The sequence below is a fragment of the Rhipicephalus sanguineus genome, chromosome 2 (genome assembly GCF_013339695.2).
Source record: "Rhipicephalus sanguineus isolate Rsan-2018 chromosome 2, BIME_Rsan_1.4, whole genome shotgun sequence".
NCBI lineage: Eukaryota > Metazoa > Arthropoda > Arachnida > Ixodida > Ixodidae > Rhipicephalus > Rhipicephalus sanguineus.
Window position 1 is genome coordinate 168,903,750 of NC_051177.1, and position 27,710 is coordinate 168,931,459.

Genomic DNA, 27,710 nt, shown 5'->3' on the forward strand with positions numbered 1-27,710 from the left:
CGCACCCCTTGCCATCCCGGTAGATACACTTACTATGTATCAAGTTACAATGAAGCTGCACAGTGCCAGATCTGCATGTGCACAAAACTGCGATCACTGACTGAAGAAGATAGCGATGTGGACAGTGCCGCATCGTTCCAGTTGTCTGCGAACGCCATTTTCACTGTTTTGCGCCGCACATTTGCAGCGCTTCGCACTCGGTGCGCTCCGGGGATCGTCCGAATTAACCAAGTTGCGGCCAAATGTGACCGAATTACCGAGAGTTTGATGCCATTAAACAATGCATATGGTGGCCAGGACCAGGGAGCACGTCCAAATTATCTGATTTTTCGAATTATCGAGGGTCAAATTAACAATCTTTTATTGTACACGCATTAAGGGCAATATTGAAGCCGACAGTTGCTCAAGCTACTGTATTTCTCCTTATACAAGCAGTGAAGAGACACCACAGCATGTCACGCACCTTTGCCAGTGATGCCCATGTAAAGTTTTGTGATGAAATGATAAGTACAACACCAATCCACACAGCTTCAAGACTGACGTAGTCACCACAAGAGTCAAGGCAATGAATGCTATCCTCATCCTGAGGATGTCTACCTAATTTATTTGGATCTTGACACGTTTCAACTACACAATTACAATATGTGCATAAAAATAAATGTCGCATTTAAAATCCTTCACAGTCAACACTTCAACACAGTTGCAACTGAAAGAGCCAGTATTTTATACATTTCAACAAAAAGATCACAAGTTCCTTGTAATGAATGTTGAGTAACCAAAGCCACAATATGGATATTGGTCATACATTATTTGGTATTCTTATGCCACAAGGCTGCATTAATAAAAACACACTGGAGTTCACAAGTGCAAAATGAGTTAGGAAGAGCTACACCACTCCACAGACTTAGTTAACAACCACTACTGACACTGCAAACACAGGTACACACAGATCTTTAGCGAACACAGAAGCAGCGTTGGGAGAAAGGCACTTGACATGGCTTGAAAAATGCACTGTGCAAGTTACACATAACACTTATGCAGAAATGTTTGGCACTCTTGGAAATTCCACGTATCAAAAGCTCTAGCAGTTAGCACAGGCGCAGAGCCTGTGAAAACAGCATTTGCTTTATCCAGCGATCTTGCACCAACAGTCCGTTTTGGTGACACAGTTGGTTACTGTTGTCTTGTCGCACTTTTGGTGACCAACACATCGCTGACCTTCAGGTAGGAGCAGATGTGCTCCAAGATTCGGCTGGGGAGCTGGTCAAGCTGCACTGATTGCCGTGTTGGTCCGTCGCCACACGTGTCAGGCGGCAACTCATGGCAGACCAGTTCTTCATACACGATGCCAGCAAGCTGCCAGAACTGCACGTGCGAGACACAACACCAGCATGAAGCAATGCTGTTGCCGAAGCAACTCTGTTTTACTGTAAGATACAGCAAGAAGAATAATGAGAAATGAGAGATTGTCTGCTTCTTTCTCCTCCAAATTGTGCAACCTTGTAATATAATGGGCCCTGTCCTTTATATTTCAGCAACATCAGTCAACCTATCTGTCGAGCGTCGTGCTCTGTTTGCTCCTCATTCTCATCTTTTAGTGCAAAAGCAATCACGAGGCACTCCATCCAGAATATTGCTGTCAGCGTCACCATGATGTCCTACATAATGTAAACTATGATAAGATCACAAAGGGCCTCTCGGCTTAGCCTCATAACTGTGTCCCTGAGGCTAATCCAAGAAGGATGGTGGCTTGCTGTGTGCTGCAGGGGAGGGCGCATTGAAAGCACAGTGATGGGGTGGACCGTTAAGCAATCATGTCCTCCTTCAGCTAGCCCAGTTGTGTTTGCCACACTTGCTCAATGCGTGACTGAATGCACAGGTGTGGCAGCACACAGAAATGAACTCGGTTAAGTTGAATTCTCGCACATGCAAACAAACGTCAGAATGTTTGTTTGGTTTTTCCATAAATTCAATGTGAAAAATTCTGCTTAAAGGACCCCTGACATCAAAATTTTTGTTGGTGACTTTTTTACTCTAATTTGTAGCTTTGTGTCTGGTAATCCCTAAGTTAAATCGTAAATTCTCTAGCGTATCGTATAACTAATTCTAGCGTAGTTAATTGTGACCATTTTAGCGTCACTTCAAAACGCCTGCCTAAAAACCAAAAGGAACTAGCGCCCCATGCGGGGGAGTGTGAAAGAACACGTGCACTCAAGATGTGTTGACGTTGAAAGCGCGGTTTTCAAATCGGGGCCCCGCGCGCGGTAGAGATTGAAACGATGTGGGTGCCTCGGTATGGGTTAAACCTGTTAAACGCGTGTCCCCTCACGAAAACTACCTAGACAGCAGCCCGACAACAGAGCGAGAGGGGTGCGGAACAATAGGCCTCGCCAGGTGCCAGTCGGTGTATTGTGCACGTGCGCCCCGCAAACCTTCTGTGATCACAGTACTTGCTTTACTCATGGAACGTCACGCGGGGCCTCTATCTACGTCATACCAGGATGTCGCAAGGTGCAGCCAGCTCAAATGAGTACTCACGCTTACTTTAAAACCAAATTAAGATCTTAAAGGCAACGTTCGTCACTAATAATCTGTCAGATGTGGCTCCGTATACAGGAAAGTCAAACAACACAAACATCTCGAGGTTTCAATTTTTGTGTCAGGGGTCCTTAAGACTAACCGCCTCACAGATAGTCTTCTGTTAAGATGAACTTTCACAGTGACTGCCAACACTGGAGGTTCTGTGCAGCTACTATAGCAGTCTTGGCGGGGCAACTGTGTCATTATGAAAACATGCAAATGTTTAATTTAGTAGGCCGGCATGAATAATCACAAGCAACTCCTGACGACTTCGCCTTTCTAAACACTAAGGATGCGAAAAATTTGGAAGTGCGATGTTTCTGCTCTTCTATCACTCTGATCATATGAATGAAAGAATGGGAATTTCAGGGCTTGTTTTTCTTTGCTAGACACAACATCACTTAGAACTAACATACAAGAAAGCCACGGAAAGTATAGGGGATGTTATCTGCACTAATCATGATGTAAATCTGAAGAAAGTACAGTGCACGAAAAGATAACTTACCGCCGCCACGGACCGTACCAGCGACCTTCGAATAACCCGTCCGATGCTCTACAACTGAGCTACTGCGGCGGTCACCCTCCCGTCCACTTTATGGGGTATATATATGTTCATTTAAACTTAGCACTGTTAGTCAGCGCCACTAGTAGCCATGAGGGCGAGTGTGGCACACTGTTTTTCAGCCTGCTGGCGTCATGAAGCACGTCACATGCTTCGTGTATTTGCGCACCACACCGTTACGTCGCAACTGTGCGATCATTTCCCTAAGATACGCCAATAAGTGCGCACCCAGTTGGACAAGTGGTCACGAAAGAGAGCGGCAGTGTTTATTTTTCACGCAACATGGCCTGCCTTTACCATACGATGAAGTGCATGAGTGGAACACACCAACAATGTGCTTTCAGTCACGCGAGCAAAAGCGCTGACTTAAAGAATTGTACCAAAGTGGCATCTATGATGTAATTAGTTATGAAATTGTTTTTGGCGCTTGCAAAAGTAAGGCCTTCAAGATCAGCATTTGTTTACACCGTCGCGTTGCTGTGAACTCATCATCATTGTTATATGTTGGAGGAGTTCACGGCCTTCCCACACTGCCTTTAGTGTCGTCACGGTGGTTGTGCAAATGTGCTGTGTGTGCTTAGTTCCTTCACGCCTTCAAGTGCTGGTCACAATAGAATCGTGTATATTCATTACATACCTGTGGATGACATTCTCACTTCTGCAGTTCTATTCATCAACTAGATCGTGACAGTCTGTACCAATGCATGCACCAGCGATGATGTTTGGGAACAGAAGGAGTGGGGGCCAAGTTCTTAGATGATTGCTTTTGGGGGCACTTTCACTTCTGCGATGTGTTCAGCTGTCTACTACAAGCCATGACGATTCAAAACTGTGCCAACAGGGCTGGCAACTGTGTTACGCAGCAAAGAACGCATAAATGTTCTGTTCCTGGAGTAAAGGAATGTATGTGCAGGCAACACTGGCCATTTTAAGCTCTCCTACGTGGCTGCACAGTTTGTTCATGCTGTTGCTGCCGCTGATGATCAATTACGCCTGGACCCTTTGTAATAGGTGGGCTTTTAGACCATTTTTCCAAAGCAGTTTCAAGCACCTGTGTGGCTCTGTGGTAGACCTGACTGTCACGCAGAAGGCCTGGGTTCGATTCCACCGCATGCCTCTGATTTTTATTATTAGCATCAATTGCGATTTTTTGCTAGTGGACAGCACCGGTTTCTCAATCACAGTGAACGCTGCTGACGCTTAAATTTCTTGCAAAACAAGCTCTTTGACACTACTGTGTTAAAATTCAGAGTATCCCTGTGACAGCTGGTAGAACATTCCCAAGCTTGCTACAGGTTGCTATGTATCAAGTCTAAATCAATAACATCATCCCGCGTGTCATACCTTATTTAATCGTTTGTAACGCGACCAAGATTGCAACGCGAGGGGTGACTTGTCGTTGTGTCCATGAACTTTTTCTTGCGTCCTGAGGCCAGTGGAGGCATGAAAAGGCGCATTTATTTTTCAAAGGCTGTCTAAAAATGTGGTACAATGGACTCCCCTTAAGACAAACTCGAAGAGACCATCAAGAATTGTTCGTCTTATCAGAAGCCACCGCGCCCCCCCCCAAAAAAAAAACAGAATCAGCAACATATCCAGGTGCATGCAGACATCTTAGTTCAAAACAATGAACAAAATACCTTACAATGAAGGAAAAATACACAAAAATAATTTATTTGAGGGAGTAACTTGATAGGCAACTGTGTTCAAGTGCTCTTGCCTGGTTTGATTATTTCCATAATGGACGTCTGTGGCTGCTGTGCACGTCGGCGAGCAGCCACAAATGTTGCCATATCTCCTAGTGATCTTAAAAATGCTTCAGTTCCTTCATGCTGCTCAAAATAATTCCTTAAGGGGAGACGCGGCAATGGGAATGGTAAATTACGTCGAAATGTTCCATTTTTCAGTTGACTTTTTTTTCGCAATGGCTAGACCATGTTTTGCATAATGGTGAAATATTAGAACAAAATAAGAAGTAGAAGTTGAGAAAAAAAAGTTTAGTAGTGTGCTACCATAAAAAACTGTGAGAAAACTGTGCTTTAGAAAATGCAAATCTTGCAGCTTTCCTTTGGCACAGTGCTGCTATCTTAGCATCATCGTACAGAGGAGAGATCAGAGGTCAAGGTAGCCATAATGTTGCATTTCTCCAATGGAAAATAAAACAAACAGCCTTCAGAGTTCTGTTTTCTTAGCTTTGAGCTCCATTTTCCTTGAACTCCGTTTTCTCTGCTTCCATTTTATGTGCAGTTGCTGTCAGTCATCCTTGTGCCATTTAACAACAGATTAGGATATAACCATTCTGTGTTTTTGCACTTAGATCTTGAAACATTGGTAAGTGCTGCAAAGCTGTCCATATATATTTGTCTGCACATCATACAGATTTTTATAATTGCCCTTTTGTAAAAGTTCTTAGTAAGACAATGTGTACAGGTGATTTCAAAATTTTTTGTGAGCTTGTTTCAATATTAAAAATAAGCCTATAGCATTGGTGCACAAAATGGGCCCTTGTGAATATCCTCATGCAAAAATTTTGACAAACATACGTCGAATTCATTGATTAATTTTGGGATCACAGTGAGACTCTATCAAGCGTTGTAGCTCAAAAAACTACAACAGATAGCTCAAAAGCGATTTCAGTTATGATATGAGCATAACAAATCGTATCAGCATTCCCAATTTCATCACTTTATCCCCGTAAATACCCAAAATAGTTTTCATTGCCACGTCCCCCCTTAAAGAACTTGCTTAAGGCACTTTCTAAGGCACTTGCTTAAGGTAATTGCTGCATCGTTAGTCACTGGCGCAGGCCTTGTGCTGGCATCTTCGTCGTCCTCCGATGTTACCTCCGAAGGCATGTCGAGAACCTCTTCAATTAGTGTGTCCAATGTGTCTTCCCTGCACGTCGGCACATCTTTGTCGACACTGGCACAACTGCTCATGTCCACGATGAGTCCTTTATTGCCTTTACTGAGCCCTTACTGCCGAGCATGGCAACCAAGCTCACTTCTACCTCGTCATCTTCGCAACTATCTTGCGCCAAGCTGTCAGGCACCGCAAATCTAGCATGACTGAATAAGTTCATGATAGTCACATCGGTTACCCGGCTCCAGGCATTTGTGAGTAGGTGAATTGACGTCCACACGTCCACTGTGTATTGCTTGTCGCTTTCCATGCACAGTAGCATTCTATGGAGAAGAGATCGGTGACAGTGCCATTTCAGGCTGCTGATCACTCCCTCGTCTATTAGCTGGAGCTTCGCAGTGGTATTTGCGGGCAAAAACTCCAAACTAAGGGCTTGAAGATCGGTAACGTGCCCATGCCCAGGGCAGTTATGCACAAGGAATATGACACGTCTCTTTTCTATGAGGAAACGGCGATCAACGTCTCACAGCCACAGCTCAAAAGTGGACTGCGTCATCAAAGATTTGGAGTTAGCCATGTAGGTTACCGGCAACGTTTTAGCATGCTTGAAACAGCGCGGCGACTGATTTTCTGATGACCAGCAAGATTCAGCTGGTCACTTCCCGACATATTCGCACCAACGAGTACGGTAACTCTCACTTTGCTGTGCTTGCCCCCTGTGCAGTCATCACCAGCGCATGCGAGCGTCTTCTGGGAAGTAGTTGGTAAAAGAGGGCTGTCTCGTCGACATTGTCAATGTCGCCGGGGTCGTAATCCTGGAGAATCTCTTTCAGCTTGGTCAGCCTCCAATCACTGCAGTTCGCTTCATCAACGGTGGCGGCCTCACCAGCAACAGATCGGAAAACGAGCCCGTGCATTTTTCTGAAACGATTGAGCCATCAGTCACTGCCGGAGAACTCGATGTCCATCCGTAGGGCAACAATTCCTCCGCTTTTGCCTTCAGAATGATGCCGTTTGTGAGAAGATTTGCGCTGGAGCACATTGTATCCATGGCAGAACAACATCTTTTAAGCCCTTGTGCGCAGCCATCCGCATCTTCATCCGCTTCGGCGCAAAGTCGTTATCACTCAATGCGGCGGTTACCCGCGCACCATCTCATAATAATTGTTGGGGTTTAACGTCCCAAAACCACGATATGACCATGAGAGACGCCCTAGTGGAACGCTCCCGAAATTTCGATCACCTACGTTTCTTTAACGTGCACCTAAATCTAAGCACACGAACCTCAAGCATTTTTGTCTCTATTGAAAATGTGGCCGCCACGGCCAGGATTCGATCCCGCAACGTCTGGGTCAGCATTCAAGCACCATAACCACTAGACCACCATGGCAGGTCTGCGCACCATCCTTTATGATGCCAGTTAACGTGCCCTTTGCAATCCCGAGCTTGTGTGTGATTTCGGTCTTCCGAGAGCTTGCCAGCTGTCACCTCGGAGAAAATTTCTGCTTTCTTTGAAAGCGTGAGTAGCTTTTGGTGAACAGTTGGCTTGCTGGCCGTTATCTACAAGGCGCAAGGGACAGCAAATGCGCGATTGCTGGCTCGGCGCAGAGAACATCCATGTGCTGGGAGCCGTATGACGCGAACTCCCATGTTCCCGCTGAGAAACGTCATTGGGAGTCTTTGTTGTCGCTTTCTTTTAAATTTTTTTGCCCCGCTTGTTTTCATGTTTCCCTTCACGGCCAACCTCGAAACTCTCTCTCTCTTTCATTTTTGCTTCGCGGCTGGCTCCGCAGATGGAGGGCTCAAGGGCAGGTGGTTGCTTAAACCGCGGGTCTTTTGTTTCTCGCTCCCTCCCTCCCTCCACCGTTGCACGGATTCGCTCTGCACTACTGTTTCCTTAATATTTTCCTTTCCCTCCGGTTGCAGGAATGCCCCACAAGATTGCCATAATCGCTCCGCAGATTCGCCAGCAGTGGCGGTCATCACAAAAGCGTTCGTCTTAACAGAAGAGTAGATGCAAGGCTGTTTGTCTTAAGCGGATTTTTTTTTTTTGCATTGGGTCTAAAAAAACCGAACAAACGTTCCCGTGTTGTTCGTCATAAGTGAGAATTCATCTTAAACGAGTTCGTCTTAACGGAAGTTCACTGAAATTCGCACCAACCCACATAACGCATTGAACTTCGTTCACGAGATGCCCATCTGCAGAGCGTCATCGCTCGCTTTCAAAAGTGTCAGTTCAACACTGACCTTCGTAAGGCAATTGCACCGTTCTGTGACAAAATCAGCAACGCGCTGCTCCAATTCAAAGTGGCGGCTATGCTCACGCCTGAAAAGAAGCTCATGCTCGAGCCGCCACTCACAGATGGGCACCTCACTCACGTTGAGGCTTCGGGCAGCAGCTAACTTTTTCAGCCGTCAAAATAGCATGCCTCTCCAAACGGGCATCGTACTGAGCACGATACGTTCCCATCACAAGGGAAGCTGTAGGAAAGACGAAACAACCGAAGGCAACCAAAGCCATCGAGACGACCACAAATGACGAAAAGAACAAACGCGAAGTGCACGCCGTCACAGATTAGAAACGAAGAGAACTGTTATTGGCTTGTAGTGGATCCAACTTGCATTTAGCTGGCACATGTTGCCAACATAAATTCAAAATGGCCAAAACCGTAGTTGTCTAGAATTCAGTGCATCATTGCACTTTTTAGACAACTTGAATTTCGGTATGCGACTGTAATGCGAGGGTGAACTTCAGGTAGCAAAAATCTGGGAAAAAATCGCGTTACATTCAAGCAAATACGGTATGTTCTATGTGCGAGTGAAAGCATGCGAAGGCTGCCGAGAGGCGCGGCTCAAGCAGGGATGAAATGTACTGAGGTGAAGGAGCGTGAGGGGTGCCGGTGGGGGGACGCGTTGCAAACTTCTGCCAACTTCTGCCAAAAGAGCTGCAAACTTCTGCCAAAAGAGCGAGGTCGCACACAATGTGCGCACGCTATGTTGAAAGAGATCGGCAAGTGGCTCATAGCTTTGTATTTGCTGTGCTCTTGCCGCTTACTCCACACTGAAGCGACAGACCGCAAGAAGGTTGCTTCACTCACTGCAGTTACTGTATTCTGTTACGCCAGCATTTCGTAGAGTTACGCCGCACTGGATCCTAAAGGAGTTAGCTGAGAGCCTTACTTCATATACCACTCTAATTCGTTGCTATTGTATGCATTGCTTTGCCCTTGCGGCAAAACTGACCAGTATTTCTTTGTTCCTCAGTCAACACGCGATTGTCAGCGCGCATCATGTAGCTAGTTTGGCCCCTTTGTAGGCAGGCAATCGGCTTTATTTGTAACAGTGTGTCACATATAAATGTGAATGTTAAGCTAGAAGTGACAAAGGCAGCTGATATTTTCAGGCATTGGCAAGAAAGAAGTATGAATTCACTGAATTTATGCTGTGCAACAGTTTGAATAAGTGCATTAAAATACGTTGAAGAGACAGCAGGCCAACAAAAAATTATATTTGTTTAAAGTAACTTAAAGTTTCAATTATCGACAGTGTACTGTAGTGCCATTTTCGTGGCACATTTGTGCTGAATCGCGCTCGGCGCACTGGACGACCATCTCAATTAGCCAGGTTGTGGCCAAGCATATTCGAATTAACAAGACTTGCCGAGAGAAGAGGGTAAGCCTGCATTACCCGATTATCTGACTGAGGTTTGATGAACCAGCCAGACAGATTGCTGTTGAATATGCTTACCTTTAAAAGGTTTGATTTAGTAGCAATTGCATCTCAGCCCATATGTGAATATGCATTCCTACCTTGGAGTGAACGCGTCTGGCAGCACTCTTCATGCGCTTCTCTGCCTCAGCCTGAGTCAGGGATCCCATGCATTGGATTGCTCCTAGGAGCTGCGGGTACCATGGTGCAACCAGCTCATAGCCCAGGGCAGACCGTGTGAGTTCTGAGCCCAAGGCAAATCTAGCTGCACACTGCACCAGGCCTGCAATGCGCCTAACCTGCAACGTGCAGGTGATTTCCGTATAGGTATGTACAGGTAGGATGCACAAAGTATACAGCATTTGCTGTAAGTTCACGTGAAGATGCTTTGGAAAGGACTTCACTTTTAGAGCAGCAAACTATAAAAGTGGCTGCCAGTTCTTGTGTTTAAAAATATTGATTTTTATTCTGCTTTTTAACACGAAAGTGTGTTATGCCGGGGTCCACCACGGCTCCTCTGACGTATTTTTGTCACGGATATGACGTTGTAAAAGATGAAGACTAACAGTGGGCAAAGAAAAAAAACCAGCAGAAAACGTTCCGACACCGGGAATCAAACTTACGACCCCTCGCTCCGCAGCGCGAAACGATTCGGCCGCGGACGGCACATTCTTCACAATGCTAACGGCGAGCTATTTATATACACCATTTGCCGGTGGCGGTACTCGGAGATGGGCGTTACAGCGTGTTTTCGTTATCACTAGCGAGATTGCGCGAAGGGCTCGAAGAGCGCGCTTTAAAGGACGTCGTCGTTGCGACGAGCGCCTGCGTCTACAGGGCGTGGTCACTCGTGCGCGCGCTTATCTCGTGATCGCTTTGGTTTGTAGGTCTCGCGTTCAGAGCACGAAGGTCACTTGGCTCACTGTAGCGCTCACTTTTGCGAAAGGAGCGCGGTACTCACGCAGAAATAAGTTACAAATATGACAATTAGTTTGCTCTTATCCTGTGTATGCTCGTTCTGTGCGTCCTTTCTGCTTGAGCAGCGCGTTGCAAGTTTTGAGCTGCTTGCCCTCCTTCGCGTGACAATACAATTTGTTGCTGTAGCATTCATTCCTTCGCCCTTGGGGCAAAACAATGCGCAACAAGCGCTCAACTACGTCTTTGAAGGCACGTTTCACTTTCGTGTTATACCGATTCCTATGACAGAGGGATCAGCCATGTTCTTTTTTTTTGCATTGTTCCACCATCCCACCTATCAGTGCAGTTAATGCTGCGCTGCACTGCATTTTATTAATGTTCTGGGAGGAAATTTCGGATCGAAAAGTGAGCATGTTTGCTCTGTACATATGCTCTTCTGTTGACCCACATTTTTTCGGCAAGATGGTGCAGAGGCTAGCTCGCATAATAATGATTCTGGCTTCATGGCAAAACCACCTCATTGCCCTATTATTGGAAACAGTGCCAACAACAGCAGTCACCAACAAAACTATTGAAACGTTGCCACGGCAACGTTTTTTTCCAGCACACAGCGAGTTTGATCCGTGTCAGTGCGTAGCTTTCTTCCAGCAACTCGGCAAGTGTGTCCACCAGCAGCCCGGCGACTGTACTGGTTGGCCAGAACTCCAGGTTGCGCACTTGCTGGCTCTCGGTCAGCCAATCACACACAACCCCTACATCTGCGCTTGTGAATGTACCTGCGAAAGCCCACATACAGCTCGCACTGATTACAGACATAACCCACAATTCAGCATACACGCAAAAGCCTGACATTGAAAACAATAATGCTGCACTGAAATGATGATCTTAAAAAGACCGAAATTCCCGAGATATCGAAATGTTGGTCTCTGCAAAACAACTCGTCTCTAATGTTCTAACAAGAGGAGAGTAAAAAAAATGCCAGTTTCGCCACAAGAGCGAAGCAATGAATCTAATAGCAACAAACTGGAATGTTACACAAAGTAAGGCTAGCAGCTGACTCCTTTAGGATCCGACCTGGCATAACTGAACAAAACGCTGGTGCAAAGGAACACGGCTGCTGCAGCAAGGAAAGAAACCCTTGTGCAGTGTAATACTTGAACGCAAATTAAGCCTCGAGAACACGCCATGCACAAAGGTATGAGCCGTCTGCTGATCCCTGTCAGGAAACGGCACACGCAGCCGTTCCTGGCTTATCAAAATATGCAGATCCTGCCGGGACGACGCAGCACCTCCTTTGAAAGGTCACCAAGAATTCGTTACCATGCAGAGTGCAGTATTGTGCATGGTAGCAATGGCAGTAGCGTTAGTGGCGACGAAACTGATTATTCTTGGGAAGCGCGAAAGAAACACAGGGACTAAGGAGAGATGCACACCAGACAAGCGCTTGTCCGCTGTTTATCTCTTCTTAGTCCCTGTGTTTCTTTCGCGCTTCTCAAGGATGAACCGTTTCCAACTAGGCCAAATAGCTGTGTTGCGGCGAAACTGACACTGGCTTAAGAATAATTGTTGCAGCTTAAAGAGACCGACAACTGCCCAGAACATGAAATGAGATGACTCCACTGATAGAAAGATTGTCCATCGCATTGACTCAAACCAACCCTGTTTTTTTCGTGGGAGATGGATATATTTTTATTTCTTAACTCAAAGTCACGAAAAGTGACCTGTGGCGCCTCCGGCTGCAAAAAAACATCAATGATCCGATGAATCCGCCCACGTGACCGTTGATTCTGTACGCGGTCGACGATGTTTTTTGTTAGTATTGAAATATTGTTCGTTTCATTATATTAAATGGTATTACCCCATAAAACTGTACATATAGGCCCGCGTTGTAGTATGAATTAATGTGGCGCTGGCCTCGCGTGACCTAATGATACCATGCTCGTCAGCGCGTCTTGAGCAACTTCTCAGCGTGCTAATGAAACCGTGCACGCAGTTGGCAGGTCGCTAAAATTTTGGAGTGACATAGTTTGCTACCTACACTTCATCTCAGAAATGACGCGCGCTGCTACTCGGCGTGGCCGCACATGTGCATAGTGATGTTTTCGATAACTTGGCTTGGCTTGTCCATCGATAGAGTAACGATGCCGGGACAAACCACCCATGACACAGGCGCAGACAACCTTGGACGTATGCGCGAAAAACGCGGTACAAATACAGGGAAGCTGTATAATGCCATATCATGTGATTGTAACAGCTTGTTATTTTTGAAAAATAGTTGGAAAGTGATAAATAAAGGTGGTTAAGCATAGTTTTATTTTTATTATTTAAGTACCCTAAAGGCCTGGGTAGGCATTACATAGGGGAGTTATAACACAATAAAGCTCTTACAATTAAAGTGTACAAATTGAATAACAAATACAAACGATTGATACAAATAAATATAAATATGCACATACGCTATACATATGTAGAGATACTATTACTTATCAGAACAGGGATGCTACGCGGAGAAAATAAAGAAAGTACTACTAAAAGGAAAAAAAAGAAAAGAACAGGACAGGACAACAAAAACCCGAAGGAAAATGTTCGCAGTGTTCAAAGATCAAGGAAAGAATGCAAAAAAAAAAGGAAAATGCCTGTTCATTGAAATTCCGTGTACAAAGAACAACGACAATAAGTACAACAAAACAGATATGCACAAGAACAATATTAGCGTTCATTAAAATAACTTTTAAGTTTATTCATGAAATCTTCATGATTTTGAGAAGAAACGACGTCGGCAGGTAGCTTGTTCCAGTGATATATTGCGAGAAAGAGGAGGGATTTACTTAAGAAGTTTGTTCTAGCGAAAATGGGTTGTACTTTAAAGGGGTGATCAAGGCGCGGAAAGATACTATGGCCGGCCGTGATGTGGCATGCGCGGAACGACGATGTTGAGTGATAAAGTTTGTGGAAATGAGATAGAAGTGCTATGATTCTTGTATATTCTAGGGTGATTAGATTGAGAGATTTGTTTAGGTTAGTTATGCTTGATATTTGTGAATAATCTTTGGTAACGAAGCGGGTTGCTTTATTTTGAATTGCTTCGAGTTTGTTGATGAGATAAGACTGGTGCCAAATAAAAGATGCATATTCTAGTTTTGCGTCAACCAACGTCGCATAGGCCAATAATTTAGTAGACTTGTTTGCCAAGTAAAGGTTACGCCTGATAAAGATTGCTTCGATATGGTCACTCCATGAAACGTTAGAAGATAAATGAACTCCCAAGTATTTTATTGTATACGCACGCGCAATGACTGTGTCACTTATCGAATGAAGAGTAAGCTTGGGATTAGACACTCTAGTGAAGGCTACAGCCTTGGTTTTCGAAGTATTTATCTCCAATTGCCACTGTTCACACCAACCTGCAATTTTCGCAAGGTCAGATTGCAAAGCGTCACTATCAGAAGTGGTAATTATTCGCCTATAAATTACGCAGTCGTCTGCAAATAATCGAACTGTAGATAAAATGTTATTGCTGATGTCATTTACATATAACATGAATAAAATAGGCCCCAATACAGAGCCCTGAGGCACCCCTGATTTGACCAGTGATCGTGAGGAAGAAAATTCATTGGAAGTTACAAATTGGTACCTGTTGGTTAAGAAATTCCTTATCCAATTCACAACCTGACTATGTATATTAAAATAGCGAAGCTTAAGTAATAAACGGTTATGAGCTACCTTATCGAACGCCTTGGCGAAGTCGATATATATGGCATCCACTTGCGATGAGTCATTAACAACTTCGTAAATGTCAGAGACTAGTTCGAATAACTGCGTCTCGCAGGAGCGACCCTGTGGAAAGCCGTGCTGGTTGCCGAAAAGATGGTTGTGCTCTGTTAGGTACTTCATAATTGCCGATGATATGATGTGCTCTAATAATATACATGGTATACTGGTCAGTGAGATTGGTCTGTAGTTGGTGACAGATGACGGGTCTCCGGATTTAAAGATTGGCACTATTTTAGAGATTTTCCATCCGTCAGGAACGCATCCTGACTGAATCGATTGTTGCAAAAGGCATGCAAAAATGCGAGAAATAACAGGTTTAGTTAACTTTAGCAGTTTAGGGCAAATACCATCTGGACCAGGAGCCGAGCTGCTAGGAAGACGATCAATAGCAGCCTCGATTCCCTTTTCAGTGATCACGATGTCATCCATGATGGAGGTAACGGAGCCGAGGTGAATATTGTCGGTAATAGGAAGCTCACAAGAAAGAACAGAACAAAAGAAGGAATTGAACGCAGTAGCGACTTCAGAAGGCGGGAGGAACTCGTTGCATTGCATTATCGATATGAAACATGAAGATGACGGTTCGGGGTTTATTACTTTCCAGAATTTTTTCCTTTTTGTCAGTTAACATGTTGGAGATATCATGGTTGAAAAATTTGTCTTTTGCTGCCTCGATTTCGGTTTTGCATAACGGCGATTGTTCGCGATAAGCCTTCCAGGCATCATCAGATTGCAAGGTTCTAGCTCTTGAATAAAAGCGCTTCTTCTTGTTAATGCATCGCTTCACGTGGGAGATAAACCAAGCGCTCCCTGTAGACACAGATATCTGTATTTTTGGAATGTATTTTTCTTTGAGTTCGATTAGCTTGTTACAGACGATCATCCAGTTTTCATTGCTGTCGCGATGCTGCATGCCGCTGAAAACTTCTACGCAAAAGGACGAGAGTTCGCTACAGATCATTTCAACATCTGCACGTGCGTAATCATGAATTGTTTTCTTTTTATGCACGCTTTCTTTACGCGTTAACATTAACAGACATGTTTGACGGTTCGGTGGTAAGCACAAGATCCAAGGTAGCATCCTCCCGTGTTGGCATAGAAACTATTTGGCTTAAACCGTAGGACGAAATCACGTCTAGAAAGTCCTTACATTTAGCTTTCCTTGCGCCGCTATCGGCTGTGCCCGTCCGCCAGTTTATTCCAGGATAGTTAAAGGCGCCCGCGAGAATCGCAGGAGAGCCAGGAAACCTGTCATACATGAGGCTCAAGGATTCGTTTAGGCAATTAACTAAGGTTTCTTTTAAGTCAGGCGGACGGTAACAAACCCCAACGGCACAAGTTACACATGAAAGCTGGACCAACACCCACAAAATTTCAATACAGGAACCCGTATCAAGTAGACGAGTTTGAAGTTTTTTTTTTACTGCAATCATAACGCCACCTACCCGTGTTTCTGTGCTGTCCTTTCGAAACAGGATGAAGCTTTTAGTAAAAGACAATTCATGGTTACACACGTCACTCGTCAGCCATGTTTCAGCTCCCACTATGATGTCTGCCGAGCAGGATTCGACAAACGCACAAAGGTGACCTTGTTTTCGAAAAATACTTCTAAAATGAGCTATAATATTAGATAGATTTTTATTTTCGGTTGCAATGGGGCGTCAATCATAATTCGCGGGAGCGTCTTGTCTCGGGATGGGGACCACTTTATTGCTCGAGGAATCGACGGTGAAAATTTCGTTGCCCATTATAAGCTTGTCAAACTGCAACTTATACTTCTCATTTTTCTGTCGTTTTGCACGCGCGAAATTACGAAGCGTTTTTCTAATTAGTTGCACACGAGGTGAAACATTCTCCTCAATCCACACTCGCGGGGTTGCCAGGTCTTTCAGCTTGAACGCATTTTTCAGAATATTGCTTTTGTCCTTGAAGTTTAGGAATTTTACAACAACAGGTCGAGTGCGATCGGGTTTGCGTTGCCCGACCCGATGAGGTCGCTCAATTTCACTTGGTTGAATTCCCAAGTTTTCCGCGACGAACTCATGAATGAGTTTCTCTGTATCGCTCCATTTTTCAGCAGCTTGCTCAGGAACACCCTGGAACACGAGATTATTGTGCCTCATTCGATTGTTGAGGTCATCTACAACAAGGTTGGCTTGAGGGGTCTCTTTTTGCTCAATGGTTTTCAACTGCTCCTGAGACTCTTGCACAACAAAGCCGACAGCCTTGACGCTTTCACTTTAGTTGTCAACGCTCTCAAGACGCTCGTCGACTTCGGAGAGCCGCCTTTTAAGATCTGTTACAGTAGTGTGAATGTCTTTTAGGTTGTTCGTCACTTCCTTTTGAAAACGCCCATTTGAAGCAGTGAATTCCTTTACCAGTGCCACCACTTGGTCAAACTTGTCAGGACCTGAATTTAGCTCAACATCACCCGCACAAATGAGCAAATGAGCAAGCGAAAAAAACACAAGCACAGGGCGTCCAAACAGCAAGTGACGGCGACTTAATGAACACGAACGGAGCCACAAAAGATTACATGATTCCGTATTTTTTCTCGGTTGAGTGAAACAGCCGATTCGGGCGCGGTAAGTGCACAAATCAATACCCATACTTTGTCATACATAGACAGTGTGCATTGGGGAATATGCAGCCAGTTAGAAATCCAGCAACGGCAAGCAAGTGACTACACACTCACCTAGAAACAGCACGCTATTAGCTTGGGGCTTTGGCTGCAAATCCCCACTCGGTCGGCGTGAGCGATCCCTTTTACGGCGGGGCTGAACTGAGGGTGCTTGAAGCGATGAGCAATCGAAGCGATAAGCAATGGCAGCGCCGGTGTGGTGCTGATTGCCTCAGATGAAGTGGTGATTGCAAGTCACGGTGCAAGGTAAAGGGGCACGCCATGTGTCCAGTGACAACCCACAGGGCAAAGCAGGTCAGCCGGTTGCGTTAGGCCCAACGCTGCGCGCACCTCAGGACTGCCGGAGCCTAGAAAACAGCACGTTATTAGCTTGAGGCTTTGGCTTCTGCGAAAGCAGAACAACGATAGCTTTCAGAAATAGCAAGTGCTCGCGGCATCGCTACCAATTTTCAGCGTTGTTGGAAGAAAGGTGCATCCGTGTTTAGAGCCTTTCAGATCGAAAAATACTGCTTGTAAAACAAGTACGTGCTTTTGGGATTAACTACTGCAGCTACAAACACTGCGAAGGGTGAGCTTTCTGTCGCGCCATAAAAAATGGGCCGAGAAAACTCAGTTGTCGGTCCCTTTAACGTTCCAAAACTAAGATATGATTATGAGGAACGCTGTAGTGGAGGGCCCCAAAAAGTTCGACCACCTGGCGTCCTTTAATATGCATCTAAATGTAAGTCCGCGAGCCACTAGCATTGTCGCCTCCATAAAAAATGCGGCCGCGGCAGCCGAGACGCGCTCCCACGAGCTTCAGGTCACCAGTCAAGCACCGTAACCACTACACCACCGCGGCGGGTTACTGACACTAGCTTGCCTTTGGCACAGATCATTATGTAGTGCGCATTTTCTGAGATCAAATCACTCATTGATCTCATACACGTGGGAGGGTAGCCGCCAGTGTGCCTGCAGCAACAGAACGTGATGCACACTGCTGCAGAAACACTGCAACTGCCGCACAAGCAAGGGCGCATCTCAGACTACTTTCAGACTATTATTAATAACTTATCGAATAAGTACATTGACATGTATTCACAACTGTTTCAGACAAGGCTTTTGTGATTTGATCCCTGGAGGGAATCAAAATAGTATGAATTTGTGTTTTTGGACTACCTGAATTTTCGTACGATTTTGCAATGACCAGTAGGTTTGCATGCCTAGCAGACACATAGATCTCAAGGCAAACTTAGTTTACTTCATTATATTCATTTAGTTGCTTATCATGAGTTTCAAATGTATTTTCCTATGGTTGCCTGCAGCACTGGCACGTAATGGGCCCAGCTGTCAACAGCTTTGAGAAGCAAAGTACTTCTCGAGAAGATAACAAAAAAATTACGCCATCTCCCGCTAAAGGGGACCATGAGGCGATGCGAAGCCGGAGCACTTGCACGATCGCGTTCCGTTGGCGTTCGTTGGGCATGCTACCGACCTCGTGTCGTGGAACGCGAAGAGGGACGCTACGCGCGTCGTGTCTTCCATCTAGCCTGGCCGTTGATTCTCACAGGGCGAGCGGGGAACGCGGTGTACAGGCGCGCGAGAGAGAGGCAGCGTAGGAGAGGGCAGAGAGGGGGAGGGGACGTGTATGCGCTGGCCCTCATCGCGGCGCTGCGCAGGAGAGAACTTCAGCATGTGGAACCCGCATTTCAGAGGAGCCAACCGAGGCAAGCGCTGGACTGAACGCGCGCAGCGCTCCACCACTTGAAGGAGAGGAGATTAGAGGAGGAGAGTAGCGTATGCGCCGTGAGAGCAGAAGCAATAACGCAGGAGAAGCGCAAGCAGGTGCTGGTAGAGAAGTGGAGAGAGTAACGCGCAGCTGTTGGAGACAGGGAAGAAGGAGAGTTGCGCATGCGTAGTGTGAGTGCGGACTACTACGCCGCGTGACATACCCCCGAGCAAGAGATACTTCGCATCTAAAATGTGGCCCAGCACCTTTGATCTTCAGTTTTTGGATGCTGTTCTTTTGAGCCAGACCAGCAGCAACCAAGTGTGACCAGGGGGACAGCTTGGGGAGCTTCAGGTCGAGCTCCCGCAGGCACTGCGTTGAGACCAACTGGGAACCAAGCTCCTGCGCTGCATCGGATTCCACACACAACGCGGTGCTGTGCAGGTGCAGAGAGGTGACGTGCTGGCTGGAATCGCTGGACAGGGTCCAGCATGCATCGCGCAAAGACTTACTGTCCACACAGTGTGTCGAAGCTGCCCGACAGCCGGCGGTGCTTTCTCCATACCGACTACCAGAACCAGGTACTGGGGCGAGGAAGTGCAGCTGCGCAAACACCGGTTTTGCTAGAAGCGCAAGCGGTATTTTTAAGGGGACAGTGAAGTGAAGGCGTAAATCAGCTTAAAGTGATAAGTTATTACTTGAGAAATTTATTGCCCCTGATCGTGCAAACATAGAATTAATATGAGAAAAGTTGGCTGTGGAAATGGCCGCCAAGAATCAATGAATGAATGAGGATGTTGTAGGTTGCCAGCGGAAGTAGCCTTGTGAGATTTGCAAGCAATTGCCCTGCCCGGTTTTCTCCTTTCAGATTATATTTAAGCAAACATGGGCAGGCTACGAAGAAGTCGCGCGTAGCGCGACACAACAACCCACACTCCAGTGATCTATGAGCTATACCACGTAAAGTGTTGTGCCGGACCCACATATCACTACAGCACACCCCAACGTAATTGTCACTCATCACTAGAGAATGGATTTTAGGCAACTGCCTGTTTCAATCCTTGCGCTCCTATCGCGCGACTTTCATATATGAGCATGAATCAGGGATTTAGGAAGAGCTACTATAGTGTTTTTATAGTACCTATAAATGCCTATTTTGGGCGTTAGTGATTGAATGCATGTAAATGCCTAGAAATGCCTGTATTATCACTATTTAGCCTCAATTTTCGCTTTCAAGTGTAGTTTGAGACCGTTGTTCACGTTAACTGTTCGGAACATTAGCATTAACTGCTCGGAACTGTACGATGTTCAGCATACTACTCTTGCTCAATCAATTCCTGGAAAACAAATTTTAAGGCCATGTTCCTGAAGGCACCCCTTGACCGAGCGTTCTCATGTGCGCTCGGTTAAAGGGAAGCTGCTGTACGTACCCACTGCGCCAGAGCCCATCACATGTTGGCGGACATGGCTAGAAGCTGTTGAGCAGTACAACTGCTCCTTTTCAGACACCAAGGTTGGCTTTTCAAGTGACGAGAGTGCTGCAGTCAGAAAGGCCCAAGATGTCCTCTCTGTGGATAGCCACCAAGGAGACCTCACCTCCTTGTGCGAGAACTTCACGTTGCTCGCAAGCACTGTCAGGAAACTTGAACGTTCAGGAGAAACTAATTGCGAACACTGCGCTAATAAACCATGTACAGCAAAGAATAGCCGCTGTTTGGCTGAATAGCCAAAAAGGCACGTGGGAAGTTACAACCGGTCTTGGACAAGAATGCGGGATTTTATGTCCATAAAGAAGTTTCAGGAGTCCTTGCTCGTGAGCACTCTAGGATGCCATTGTGTCGGTTGAACTAGCGAATGTTCCCTAGTAAAACTACGCTCCAATAACATCTGGCGACATCGAACGTTCCTTGTCAGCGTACGAGCTCCGTCTCAGTCACAGGAGGTACAATTTTCAATCTGGAAACGGTGGTAGTTTGCTATTGTTTCCACAATTTTACAGTGATTGTTAGCCTACGTTCCGCGTGCTCTCCAAACAGATTCCTTCTAACATGTGCACTTCAAAACGGCGGAAGTGTGTTCGGCAGTGTTGGCACCCTGACTGCACAATTAGGATAATGTCATTGTATATCAGAAAATTGCCAGAGCTGCCAACAGCAACACCTCTCGGGTGACTTGAACGCACGTGCACTGGAGTTTCGCTATTCTATCCGCCCTCTGTTTGCATCGCAGCTAGGCGGTGATAACACGGCCGGGATGGAAGCAAGATGAAAACTACACAAGGGAGCTGCGACCTTTCGCTTCACGCACGCTGCTGCCAGAGAAACTGCACTGCGCCAGTTGCGATCAAAGGAAAGCCTGAACGTGGCGTTCCAGTGGCAAAGCAAAATCGTCATCATCATCAGCCTGTCTACGCCCACTGCAGGGCAAAGGCCTGTCCCCTGTTCTGCCAATCAACCCGGTCCTGTGCTTTCTGCTGGCACGCTAAACCTACAAAATTTTAAGCAAAATATGGAACGTCAAAGGAAAGAAAATCAAAACCATCCGTAACATGCGCTTCAGCAGACGGCCTGAACTGCCGCGCGTTTGGTGCGCTGTTCACACTTCATTCGACGCCGATAGTGCTTGCGCTTTGCTCTTACTGCAATTCTCCTCTGCGTCTCATGGCGAGAAAGTAGAGCTCTGAATGAGTGTATTGTGGAGACTACATTTCGAAGCACAGGAAGCTTATTGCAAAGAAGCCAAAGTTTCGTAGAGTTACTGACCTAGACATCAATGCTTTAAGGAACGTTTAGCCCCCAAAAGATCAGCGACTGTCAGTGAGACGGACTCCTTGTGCTACGTGTGTTTTTGCTACGCGTGCTTTTGCTACCACTGCAATGAAAGATTTCCACGTAACGCGCAGTTGAACGATGACATCCTTATGCCCCCTGAAGAAAAAAATTGACGTCATTAACCAGGTCACTGCGACTACCAGCGTGTCCTCTTTGAAACTTCCTGGCAAAGAGAGAAGTCGCAACAGGCCTGGCTACATCAAGCGAAAACAAACTAAGGTGCAGAAGGTGGCAGAAGGTGGTAGTCAAAAATGTTCGCTGCAAGATACGACAGGCGTAAAGTTATGGTGATGCATCGGCAAATTCAGCCGAAGGAAAGTGCTGGTTCTGCGCGCATTAGACCGAAAGCTTTCGGCAAGTTCATGCAGCAATAACGGCACACCGGGAATGCGGTGAACTCCTCACTTTCCTGCCATCTGCACTACAGAAAAATTAGGTTAAGAAGCCTATTTCTTGAGTATGGAAGCATCGGATCTTCAGACCTCCATGGTGCGCTGAGCCTTGCGTGCGGGCCTCATTGGAGGGGTCCTAACTATTAGTGCAACGAAATAATGCAATATCTTTTCAATGATTGTGATAGGGGATGTGCAGGAGAATAAATGGACAAAGTTTAGGAAATATAAAAGTGTTTTTAATTGTCATCAGAAATTTTCATTGTTCGGTGTTTTCTTGAAATTAGCCCGACCGTATCTTCTTACTGAATACTTGCATAAATATAAGAATCGGCATTTTGGTTGATAAGTATGCGAAGAATGTAATGCATTGTTTTTATCACTCTGCCACAAGGCTTTTTTTAGACAAAGACCTTCAAAATAAACAAAAGAACGTTTCCTGGGCCAATTTTGAGGTTTTTTTTTATAAAACCATCTACACTACACATAAAAACTAAAAATATCTGAGCAGAATAAAAAATATGCATATATTTAGTTAGAGAAATTTCAGCTACCTAACATCATATATTTTGTGCACTTTATAACGAAATTTGGCCAATACAGTAGAGTGGATGAGCGCTTCACTCCACCTCTTGGTCATTATTGATTCCCTGTGCTCCGAAAAAACTTTTGGCGGCAAAACGAATTGAGCATCTCTTCTTTCCACTCATCAGGCAATAATATACAAAATTTTGAAATAAATTCAAGAGGTCGACCAGCCAGCCTTTGTTTGATCTTTCACGGAATCACCCAGTTGGCATGACATTTCAGAATGTGCAAAACGTTCAGTGTTTTGCACCTACTTTTCATGTGCAATTGTGCCGTTGCACAAAATCTGCTACTGCATTTACTTGCATAGGGATTGCACTTTCTTTCTTAAAAGACTGACTGAGACTTGAGGATGCGATCATGGTGCGGGGTAAAAGTTTCGCGACAAGAATCAAGTAGCAGCTCGGAATTTGCACGATGGCTACACGGATCTTTCCCCCGTAGGGGGAAAGAAACGTATTAATGTCGTAGCTTATTCGGTCCCTTTTCCCCTGATCTACGGACGTTGCGTTAGCAAGTGGGGCACGATTACATAAAGAGAGCCAGTAAGCTTTGGCGCCGGCGCGCCAGAGGCTACTACAGGCAACCACAATAGGGAATATACGTGCAAACTTTTTGCCACCACAAGCCATGACACGCTCGCCATGAGGAAGGAGAGCTGGCCAGCAAGACATGGACCGCCAACCAATGCTCTCCAACCTGGTGCTGATGCCCTCTGACGACTGGCACCAGTACGCTCCCCCGCTTAGCCGTCTAATATCCTGTGGAAAGTACACGTTGCCCGTGACGCTCCGCGAGGAGGTGGGGAGAGCTATGCTCAGAGGCCGCAGCTCCTACTAAGGTGCATTACACGGGCGCCCAACCACCCGCACCGTTCAGGCAGCTCTGAGCACGAATGGAGCTGGACACAAGCAGGACCAGTCTACGAGGACTGACGTCTGGGCTGCGGCACCCATTACGCTGGATTACAGAGGGACGCAAGCACCTCCTGCCTATGCAGCACAGTTGTATGGCACTCTCACAAGGAAAGCGTTCTCATACCAAGGCCTCTCAGACGTCAGATTACAGGAGCTTACCATTCTCCCAGCCATTTTGGCTTAGTTGTGTTCGCCTTGTGTGAACTAAGATGTAAACCTTCCTTGGATGCAGGCCAGTGGCAGAGTGGACTTTGTCCATTCGTGCGAACTCTGATGAAATGCCGCACCCGCAGTACAGAAGCTCACCACAAACCTACGGTGTGGCTCATCCCGAGCAGCGTACAGAGAACACACCTTCACAAATCAATGAGTAAGGCCGAATCAATGCACAAATCAGTGCACAGCCCGAAGAAGGCCTATATTTGCATTCACTTCACTTTGCATGAACTGTTCTGTGGGTACCACTTGAAAATACAAACACAGTGTGGAGGGAGCGAGGGACCACTTGTCTGCACATATTCAATGCCTCTATCTGCGGTGCCTTTGATCTCCGCTATATCAAAACGATTTAGCTGGAACCGCACAATGCCCGAAAAAGCACTTTCATCAGTCCGGAATACTTGAAGACAGCTCATAATTGCGCAACGAGCAGAATCCAAGAAGACATCCCGTGTCTCCTGCCGCCAAGCATCGCCATCTTGGCATGGTTTGAAAGCTCAAAGTTTCACCTTCCCAATCCCACCCTTCTCGTATACAATGGCTGGGTCATTTGCAATGGCTGGGAAGCGGGAATACATGTACTTTAAAAAAGAAGAATAACGAAAAAAGCAGGCCTAACTAAATTGCGGGCGGTGCATGCGGACCTCAATTCATGACTATTGATGCTACAGGCGGAGCGCTCGTCTTTAGGCCTGAGAAAAACAGCTGATCCATCATTTCTTTGTTAGGTAACTACGTGATGTAAACAGCGCCAAACCGACGCTCATTTTCACAAGTGTGCTCAGAGAGGTAGTGTGCTCAGACTTGTCACTGATTGCACCAGACCGAAAAAAGTCAAACATGTTGTGCAATCCTGTGCTGCATCGGTAATTTAGCGACAGCGAAAGCCATAGTTTCAATTCATGCACTACGTGCGGAGGCGCAAAGGTTGCATGGCTGAGGGGGACGTTCACGTTTGCATTTGCGTTTGTGCCTGTATCTACGTGTTCTTGCTGGCTTTTCAAGAGGCGGTGCATCGAATTTCACGATAGAGAAACGATGAAGGAAAGTGCCATGCTCCACCGCAAACGATAGCCTTCAACAGCAGACGTGTATTTCGTATACCGCAGTCATGGCAAATAGGTACAAAACAAGGTGCCACCATGCTGTTTTGCGCAGCGGCCACATCGCAAAACGATGAACATGTGGCATAAGAACAGCAACAACCACTATCACCTTGACAGCAAGGGCGATCCGATAAGTACTTAGCCTTCAAAAGAAAAACGAAAATTTTGGAATGGTGTCGATTTATTTCTCAACATACTCCCCTTTCAACTCTATGCACTTGACCCAGCGATCCTCCAACTTCGTTATCCCGTCAGAAAAATACATTTTCTCCTGAGCTGCAAAGTAGGCATCTGTGGTGGAGATAACTTCATTCGTCCGGCGAGTGACTTCTTCAAGTTGGGAAACAAGAAGAAATCACTCGGGGGTAAATCTGGAGAATGCGCTGGATGGGGCACCACTTTGTAGCCCAGTTTGACCAACTTGGCCGTGGCGACGGCGCAGGTGTGAGCTGGCGCGTTGTCATCGTGGAAGAGCACCTTTTTCTTCACCAAATGTGGCCGTTTTTTTTTTTCGCAATTCGGCGTCATTGGCCCAGTAATTCGGCGTAGTAGGGTCCTGTCACCGTTTTGCCCTTCTCAAGGTAGTCGACGAAGATCACACCTTGAGTATCCCAGAAAATGGTGGCCATCACCTTTCCGGCTGATGCGACAGTCTTCGCCTTCTTCGGAGCAGGTTCTCCGGGTGCAGTCCACTGTTTCGACTGTTCTTTGGTTTCTGGTGTGTGCCAAGGGATCCATGTTTGGTCGACGGTCACAAAACGACGCAGGAACTCCTTCGGATTACGCTTAAACAGCTTCAAACACTGCTCTGAAGTGGTCTCCCGGACGCGCTTGTTGTCCGGAGTGACCGAACGCGGCACCCATCTTGCCGACAGCTTTCTCATGCCCAAATTTTCATGCAGGATATGACCCACGCGGTCTTTTGAGATGCCTACTGTCTCAGCTATCTCGCGCACCTTCAGTCGGCGGTCTGCTAATAGGAGGTCGTTGATTTTTGTCACGTTATTGGCCGTGGTAGCCGTTTGTGGGGCCCCTGGGCGAAGCTCATCATAACCCCTATGTGTGACCACGTTTAAACTCGTTGAACCAGTTTTTGACGGTTGCCATCGAAGAAGAAGACTCACCGTAGACGGCATCCAGTCGCTCTTTGATTTCGCTGCGCGATTTGCCTTCCAAAAACAATAATCGAATCACCGACCGATATTGTTCTTTTTCATTTTGAACGGACACACGAAAATCACCTGCTTCCTCAAGCGGCCGAAACAAAACCGCGATCCCGATTCGACTGGGCCTTTGCATGTGTCCCTCTAAGAGAGCATACTCAACGTCAGTATATGTCTCATGCGATAGCGTCGCGCTCTCACGGTGAGGCTAACTACTTATCGCACCGCCCTCTAGCCTTCAATAACAGACGTGTATTTCGTAAACCGCATTCATGGCAAACAGGTACAAAACAAGGTGCCACCATGCTGTTTTGCGCAGCCGCCAAATCGCAAAACGATGAACATGTGGCATAAGAACAGCAATAACCACTATCATCTTGACAGCAAGTTAGGGGTATGATCGTTAAGCTGGAAGAAAAAAAAAGACTTCTTTTTCCATGATACAATTCAGGGGTGCGATAATTATGGGAGTAAACACGGTATACATGCTGTGCCAAGCTAGCATTACGGTTGAAACACAAGCTCCTGTACTCTGAGTCATGATGTACGCGGTACGTTCATGTGGTGCATGATGTTAGTGGTGTTGTGCAATGCAGTGCGTTGAGGAAGAAGACTACGAGGCAGGCTAAAAGGGGGATGTGAAGTGCAAACGAAGCCAGCGAATAAAAAACCGACATGTGCAGAAGGGGAAGAAAAAGAAGACGGTGACAGCTTCGAGAAGGGAATGGAAGGAAGCAGTTGCAGGCCACAGAGCTCGTCGGGTCCTGGTCCCGAACCCCAGTCGCTGCCTGTACGAGCCTGGCTCCCTTCCATGGTTGCTTCCGCATACGGCGCCAGTTTGCTGTTCTTCGACCCATTCGCATTCCAGACCCGGCCTACTGTTGGCTGTCCGGGACTTGTTCATATCACGCCTACCCTGCTGCCCGCTCCTTTCAGTCCATACCCGACTCCTTAATGCCAACAGCATGAGGCGCGACCAAGCGTCTCAGACTCATCGACAGACATTGACGGCCACACGGTGGATCGTTATAGAGATTGTGTAGTACAGTCAAGGACAACCTAATCCAGTTGAACTTCACAGTAATGCTACCGAGGACGTTTGACTTGGAGCAATTTTTGGAGCCACAAAATTTCTCTTTTGGAGCACTTTGGAGGAGCAAAAATTTCCATCTTCGAGCACTTCGAAGCAGATAATTTTACATCCTGGAGTGCACTTTAGAAGCAAATTTCATAACCATTCAAGCACCTGAATAATTATTATGGGGCTCTTATGAAGAGCTAGAAATATTTCGATTCATTGCAAATCTCATGGAAAAAATGATCTCAGGAGAACTCCATATTTCTCTCGATAAGGTAAAAAGAAGTGCTCATGCACTTGAGTGTTCTGAATTAACCTCTCCGGCGATTCTTTTCGACACTAGCAAATAAACAGAATAGCGGATCAATAAAATTGTACTTTATGAAATAACGCTCTAAATACATCTATGTGGTTATCAGAAGACGTGGTAGACAAACGCCGTGACGTAGAACAGTGCCTGAACGCCAAAGAATCACAGTCTCTAGTGCATTCCCCTAAGACAACTCCAAGAAGAAAGCCGGGTGCTTTTGCTTCTCGATCGATGAGTTGATACTCCCCCTCTTTCTCTGCAAGCTTTGTGCACCTCACCTGATTTTGCATTACCTCCATGATCGGCGCACCGATCACGGAATCAGTGCAAAGCGATGACGTCATGTGATGACG

At 46.2% G+C, this 27,710-nt stretch overlaps 1 protein-coding gene across 1 annotated transcript in view; it reads right to left on the reverse strand.

The window, feature by feature from the left end:
- Window positions 1-909: 909 nt before the first annotated feature.
- LOC119383854 (uncharacterized) overlaps window positions 910-27,710 on the reverse strand; it is a 773,402-nt gene continuing 746,601 nt past the window's right edge. Inside the window, exons 9-10 of the mRNA XM_049412685.1 lie at window positions 9,814-9,864; window positions 910-1,365 (exon numbers count right to left, since the gene is read on the reverse strand). Coding sequence (XP_049268642.1) covers window positions 1,174-1,365; window positions 9,814-9,864 — 243 coding nt within the window. The 3' untranslated portion in view covers window positions 910-1,173. The remainder of the gene's footprint in view (window positions 1,366-9,813; window positions 9,865-27,710) is intronic.